Source organism: Nicotiana tabacum, chromosome 23, assembly GCF_000715075.1.
Source record: "Nicotiana tabacum cultivar K326 chromosome 23, ASM71507v2, whole genome shotgun sequence".
Lineage (NCBI taxonomy): Eukaryota > Viridiplantae > Streptophyta > Magnoliopsida > Solanales > Solanaceae > Nicotiana > Nicotiana tabacum.
This window is the reverse complement of record NC_134102.1, coordinates 63611023-63618651: the sequence shown is the minus strand read 5'-3', so window position 1 is coordinate 63618651 and position 7629 is coordinate 63611023. Positions and strand designations below refer to the sequence as shown.

At 37.9% G+C, this 7629-nt stretch overlaps 1 protein-coding gene and 1 non-coding gene across 2 annotated transcripts; one reads left to right on the top strand and one right to left on the bottom strand.

Moving 5' to 3' along the window:
• Positions 1-5678: 5678 nt before the first annotated feature.
• On the bottom strand, positions 5679-6254 carry LOC107815733 (uncharacterized). The gene has a single exon (XM_016641353.2). It carries the CDS (start codon positions 6252-6254, stop codon positions 5679-5681), a length of 576 nt encoding a protein of 191 aa, XP_016496839.1.
• Positions 6255-7306: 1052 nt separating this feature from the next.
• Positions 7307-7411, top strand: LOC142177777 (small nucleolar RNA R71). The gene has a single exon (XR_012706333.1). It is a non-coding gene; the product is annotated as a small nucleolar RNA R71 (small nucleolar RNA).
• Positions 7412-7629: the final 218 nt, after the last annotated feature.

Genomic DNA, 7629 nt, shown 5'->3' with positions numbered 1-7629 from the left:
CTGTTCTTCACGATCGCAAAGGTAACTTGGGTTGGGGTGGATTTCTTCATCGCGAACGCGATGGCTAGGTTGCGAACGTGAAGCACTGGAGGGGTTACTATTCGCGAACGCGACCAGCCTCTCACGAATGCGTAGGGTTAGGGGGCCTTGGAAGGAACTTGGTTGTTACTCTACGCAAACGCGAGCCCTGGCTCACAAACGCGTAGGCTATTCTGGCTACTGTGCATCGAGAACGCGTCAGGCCCTTCACGAACACGAAGAAAGCCTGACGCCCAGTGACTTAAATATCCCAAAGTCGGGATTTAATCCATTTTTCACCATTTTCAAGTTTGAGCTCGGCCTAGAGGCAATTTTAAAGAGGTTATTCATCCCAACTTCATAGGTTAGTAGATTTTAACTTGTTTCCTTCCATTTTCAGAAACACCCATTGATTTTAACATTTAATCTATGCTTTTTTCAGGGTAGAAATTAGCGATTTAGGTAGTAATTGAAAATTTTGAGAAATTGAGATTTAAACCTCAAATTGAGATTTTGACCAAGCGAGCCCGGAGTTGACTTTTGTTGAGTTTTTTAAAAAACATTAAATATTGAATCTTTTTCACTCGTGGGTAATTTCTAAAGCTTATTTTGAATTGTTTGAACTATATTTGGTTAGATTTGATTGATTTGGAGGCTAATTCTAGAGGCAAAGACCCGGTTGAGCTTTGATTTGATTGCGGGGCGATGTAAGTGTCATGGTTAACCTTGACTTGAGGGATTAGGACTTGTTAGTCTATTTGCTTTGTGTTTTATGTATGGGAACAACGTATATGTGAGGTGAGGAGTACTTATACATTGTTACTGGGTTAAAGAATGCGGGTGGAACTTGTTTCTTTGCATTTTATTGCTTTGTTAATCCTGATATCCATGCTTAGGTTAGATCATTACTTCTTTGATTATTCGTTTCATAATTATTGCTTATTTCATAGTTGAATATTTTTGAAAGTTGAAGTTTGGTATCACGCCACCATATTAGACATTAAATTTACTCTCTACATTATTTATTACTCGAATTCATATTCATATCATTATTATATTGTGAGGAAGAGAGTAAAAGCACGAAGGGTGATGTCGTGCCATTTCATTTACATTATCATTATTACATGATGAGGAAGAGAGTAAAAGCACGAAGGGTTATGTCGAGCCATTCCATTTACATTATCATTATTACATGGTGAGGAAGAGAGTAAAAGCACGAAGGGTGATGCCGTGCCATTTCATTCATTATTATTACTACATGGTGAGGATGAGAGTAAAAACATGAAGGATGATTCCATGCCATTATATTCATATTATTGCATGGTGAGGACGAGAGTAAAAGCACGAAAGGTGATATCGTTCCATTTTCATATCATTGCTTTGATTGATTTTATCGGTATTGATGATTTAACTGGTCATTTTGTGATTTCATACCTGTCGTAGATGTTATATTTTCCCCCTTTCGCATGTCCCCTCCCAGTTTGTACGTTATCATTTTCTGTTATTATTGTTTCTTTATATACACTTATACAGGTTTAATTACGCCGGTGTCTTGTCATAGCCTCGTCACTACCTCGTCGAGGTTAGGCTCGACACTTATGGAGTACATTGGGTCGGTTATATTCATATTACACTTCTGCACTTCTTGTGCAGATACTGGTATTGGTCCTAGCGGTGCGTGAGGTTTGTTAGCTCGGATCATTGCATACGGAGACTCGAGGTAGATCTGCTAGCGTCCACATACCTTAAAGTCCCCTTCCTTTTCCCACTTTTACTATTTATTTCTTTCTAAATAGTTGTATTTATTTCAGACTTTGTTTGTAGACTTCTAGTTACTCGTGTACTCGTGACTCCGGATTTTTGGAAGTAGATATTATCACGTGATTTATATCACTATAGTGTTAGACTGGGTTTGTATTTCTCGTTGTATACCACCATTGTGTTTTTAAATGTTAAAATTGGTTATTTAATCATTTCACGTCGGCTTTCCTAGCAAGTGGATGTTAGGCGTCATCACGACCCCGAAGTTGGAATTCTGGGTTGTGACAATAAAGGTACAAGAAAACTTCTTCAGATCACTGTGTATCCTTCCAGAAGTTCTCTGATGATGATTTTATTATCTTTTACTTTATGTGGATTATTACTGCCAAAACGCACACGTAAGTATGTGGGCGTACAAGTAATATAGGATTGTAAGTCCAGATATCGTACACATAGGGACTTGTGATTAACTATTTACTAAATTAAACTAAGACAATTAATCTATTCAAGTGATTTTCTAAAGATTAATAACTATAACTAATCTAGAGTCGAAAACTAAGAAATTAAAGCAAACAAGTCGGCAAGCTTAGATGTGAATTCAATGGGAGAAAATATTCCAGATCTATGGGTTAGCTAACAATCTCGTTGAGTCTTCCACTTAGATTGTCTAATTAATTTATTTGGTTTATTGATTGACTAGGTTAATATTACTCGTAGTATTCTCCCGAAGTACTACTCGTCTATTCAAGTTAACATAACGCCTATATTCCTATGGAATTAGGATTAACAAGAATGGATTAATAATTCTTGTATAGTAACCAAGCAAGGCGATTAGGTATATCCCTATCCTAACAGCAAATCCGTACCCCGTAATTCGGGTTCAAGATCTTGCTCTACTCAATCCTATATACAATCTAAAATTTCCTCTCCCGAGTTCAATCCTAGATTCATAGATAGTATTTAATTGGTGATCAAACAATCAAATAATTAAGCGCAAGATTGAATAAATAAACCAATATAAAAAATTAATAAGAACAATTCAAGCTTTAAACCATAACGTTCATGTAGCACCCACAACTCTAGAACTAATAAACTATGAGATTAAAGGAAGAGAAGAGAATAAAAATTAGTTGGAAGCCTCCTCCAAGCGTGGTTTGGGTTCTCTCCTCCAAAGTGGCGTGTTCTCCTCCCAAAAAATGTTAGATCCCCTACAAATTATGTTTATAACCCCTTTTTATACAAGTTAGGGGCGTCTAGGACCCAAAAAGATCTTCTCCAAGTCGAAATAGGACAATTCCGAAGATTGGGCGCCCTAGGCAGCGCATCGCGCTAGCCTGGACGCTTAAAATTTTGGGCTTCTATTTCTAGCACCACAAGTAGCGTGTCGCACTACCCTGGACACTAAAATTCGGCACTTGTCTAGTTTTCATATTTTTTAGCTCCAACTCATGCGCATTCAATCTATTTTACTCCCAATTGATTCCTACACCTATAAACACAAAGAATTAGCTTAACTCATCGCAATTACACATAGCAAAATGTGAGGCGATTCATATACAAAAATACATACTTTTGACCGAACATCAACACCCGATACTTAGACTCTTGCTTGTCCTCGAGCAACCTAAACTTTACTACCTTAAGAATACACAACTCAAAATACCACATCATGAGGGAGCATATGACCATTATGCACACTATTCCTCTGACTATGGTTGATATCAACAATTAAGCATAGGCATACAAAATTCACACACTTCCCAATCTTTACATTCCAAAGAATAAGTAAACCATCTCAAAGCATTCAAACAACTTGCCCGTAACCACCTCACCTTAAAGGCCGACTCGTTATCACTAAGTATTCTTAGTTAGCACACTCACCCCTACAAGAGAAGTTTAATAAATCCACCTATCCATCATGAGATCATGTGCCCTCACTAATAAACAAGAGAAGAAATAGTCCACATATTCTATTCAAAAGATCAAATGTAATTAAGAACTCACACATAAGAACAAGAATTCACTCGCTCTCAAAAAGAAATTCATGAGCTTCTCAAGGTCGTACCATAGGCTTGCCCATAGTGCAGGACTCGACTAATCTAAGCCTGCTTAATCTAGGATCAATTAGGACTTTATGGGTTGTAATGTAGGCTAAGGGACGGGGTATGATACATTTGAGTAATAGTGACTAACCCTCCTAAGCACTTTAATACAATACAACAATCAACTTGAGCGCACTTTATCATAACCAAGTCTTCGTATTCAAGGCAACCCTTATTTCTTTAAGCACCTCAATATTGAAAACTCACTAGCGATAAGAAAATATACTTGGGAGATGTGTTGTTTTTTTCCACTTATTTTAATTTTTTTCTCTTTTTTCTCTCTCTTTGTAATAATTTGTTTTTAAACACTCGCCCACTACTTACAATTTCTGCTAGTGGTTCTTTGTTTGCACAAGTGCACCTTTCTTCCTTTCTCTAGTTTCACTTAAAAGATACCCCTCATTTTCTCCTTACCCTTCTAACTCTCAATTTCAATTAAGTGGTTTAAGAGGTAGCGGATCAAAACTATATCAATTAAGAACAAAAACGGATATAGACTTGTAATGTGGGTGCCAAAGAAAAGGTTTACATGCTCAACAGGGCTAACTAGGGATGATGTAATCACGGTATGCAAATTAAGGCTCAATGGGATAATCAAAGAAATGCCTAAATCTTCTCCTAGACTCAACTTGACTTATTTATTTCGCTTCGTCAGACACACACACGGGGCAAGTTCTAGACTAACTCAGGATAGCACAAAATACAACTTCAAACCTCTCACACAAATTACACATGACTCATTTAGGACAGCTTCATTCCAACTCTCAAGTCAAAGAAAGTAGAACATAACCAAGAAGTATTAAGCAATAAGCACTAGAAGAACAAACAAGTCAAGAAGCTTAGAAAAAGGCGTCATAGAACAGGCTATTCAATTCTTTAAGGCATCATACAGTTCAAAACATGTCGGGAAGGTGATTCACATGCCTCAGCATAAATATTCTAGCATCAAACATGTCAACAAGTATCTAGAGCAACTCAGTTTTCTTCCTATCCTTCTCCTAAAAGATAAAGCCAAAATACCCAGTTCAAGCTACACCCTTGGAAAAGAACCAGCGCCCAAAGAAATACCAAGGGAATCACTACCTAGCTATCCTAATAAAAGCAAAATAAAATCTTTTTGGTATTTTTAATCGGACCTTAATCCCTCAAGAAAGCTTTCCAAGAGATCAATCATCAGAAAAAGTCCGAGCTTTTTCTGATTTTTTTTTTGATTTTTCTATATTTTCGTTTTTTTGAAGAATAGTCTACTACTCTAAACTAGACTACTATTATCTACGGGTTATATAAAAAATATGAGAAATTATTTTTTATATAATCACACTCAGAAAGTAAGTCCCATACCCCACACTTATTACATGCACAGTCCTCGATGCATGATCACAGAGAAAAATATTAACACAAGGATGAGAAATACTCCCTGACACCCTCTAGGGCTTAGATATCATGTAATACTCAATATTAAGGGTCGGGACGACCCCACACTTAAGCTCAAATATTCTCCTCAGCTTCAACTTCGGGTACTCAGACTTTCCCTAATCTGCAAAATAAAAACAAACAAAACGTAACACTAAAATAAATAAATAAATAAATAAATAAATAAAATATTGAGTTATCTCCCAACAAGCGCCTTATTTATTATCGTGGCACGATTCTACTATTCTGCTTAGGCTGGGCGCTTTCGCTTCATCTTTCTCCCATGAAGTCTAGCATTTTTGCACGCTCTAGGAAGGTCTCCTCTTTCATCTCTGGCTCTTTTCTCAGTCATCTTTTCACACTCAGCTTGCAACATCACCTCATCTAACTCAGTTTCCCATCTGGATCACTACAGTTCACATAAGGGCTCTGCTTTATCCCCTTTGATTCCTCCACACTAATCATGCACAAGTGGTCATAATGCATAGGGAGCTTAAGTGCCATATACACATTAAAAGTGATTTCCTCATCATCAACTCTCATCTTCAACTTCCCTTCCCTCACATCAATAATCGCTCCACCAGTAGCTAAGAATGGTCGCCCTAAAATAATGGGCACTTCCTCATCTACCTCGTAATCAAGAACAATAAAATCAACAGGAAGAATAAACTTTCCCACTCGAACTAACACATCCTCAATAATTCCTTCTGGCATCACTAGTGACCTATCTACCAAATATAAAGTGATTGTAGTCGGTCTAAGGACCCCCAATCCTAGTTGTTTGCAAAAAAATGATGGCATCAAATTTATGCTAGCCCCTAAATCACACAGGGCTCTACCAACTTCTTTTTTCCCAATAGACAGGGGAATTGTGAAACTCCTAGGATCCTTCACCTTAGGAGGAAGTTTAATCTGAACTCTAGCACTGCACTCTTCAGTAAGTGAAACTAATTCAAACATTGTATGTCTTCACTTGTTTGCTATAATATCTTTGAGATACCTTGCATACTTAAGCACTTCCTACAAAATTTCAACCAAAGGCAATCTCACACGCACTTGGCTCAGAATATCTAAGAAATTCTCATACTTAGCATCAACTTTTTTCTTCTGTAGTCTTTGTGGAAATGGAGGTGGTGGCCTTGTAACAATTACTGGCTCTGATCTTTCGCTCTCTTTCTCAGTCTCCTCAACTAGCTTAGGAACCAATTCTCCTTCACGCCTAACTGTATACTTCTTTTTCCTTGGAACTTCTTCTAATACTCTTTCATTTCTCAAGGTAACCGCATTGACTTGAGCCTTAGGGTTAGGCTCAGTATCACTAGGAAGGGCCCCAGATGGCCGAATATTTTGGGTGCTAGCAAGTTGTCCTATTTGTTGCTCCAAATTTCGAATAGTAGTAGCTTGATTCTGATTATCACCCATAATGTTCTTGAGCATCTCCTCAATATTACCCATCGGATTTGCGGACTAATCAGCTTGTGGTGGTCTATATTGTTGTTGAGGAGCTTGTTGCCTCTACTAATTCTGAGCACCTTAATTTCCACACCAAGAAACATTTGGGTGGTTCCTCCATATAGGATTGTAAGTGTTCCCATACTGAGTTGCCTGGCCTCGATTTGCATTACCCATAAAATATATAGATTTTGGATTTCTGGGCATAGATTGCTCGTGTGACCCTCTCCACATACTTCACAAAATATTTGAACCTACTGCACTAGCTGAGCTTACTACTTATTAATAACCAAGGTTATCATAAGACTTGGTTGGCCAATGTGGCAACCTACGCTGATAATGTAGAAATAACAACTCGACGACCCCTGTAGATTTTTGAAATGTGTGTGTGCCCATCTCTCTTTGCCAGTCAGGATTACTTTTGGAGAATTTGTCAAATAATGCATAAATTTCAACAAAGTTATTTTCCAACACTTGACCTCCCGCTGCAGCATCTACCACAATTTGGTCTCTGGGTGTAGCCCTTCTATGAAGGTGTGAGCCAACACTTCATTAGTCTGATTGTAATGAGGACAATCTCTAAGCAGCCCCTTGAACCTCTCCCAAGCTGAATATAAAGACTCACCCGACTTCTGTTTGAAGGCTACTATCTCACTTCTGATTTTTGCAGTTTTGCGTGAAGGGAAGAACCATGCCAAAACTTTTCTAGCCAGATCATTCCATGATGTAATAGAGTTAGCATGTTCCGCCTTCAACCACCTTTTTTCTTCGCCCAACAGAGAGAACGGGAATAGTCACATAGTCTGGAGTAACTCCATTAGTGATATAAGTATCACGAATCTCCAACAAGTTCAGAATGTGTTACTGTGGATCCTCATGTGGA

Coding starts and splice junctions, on each gene's coding strand:
- LOC107815733 (XM_016641353.2), bottom strand. CDS start 6,254: ATGTTTGAATTAGTTTCACTTACTGAAGAGTGCAGTGCTAGAGTTCAG.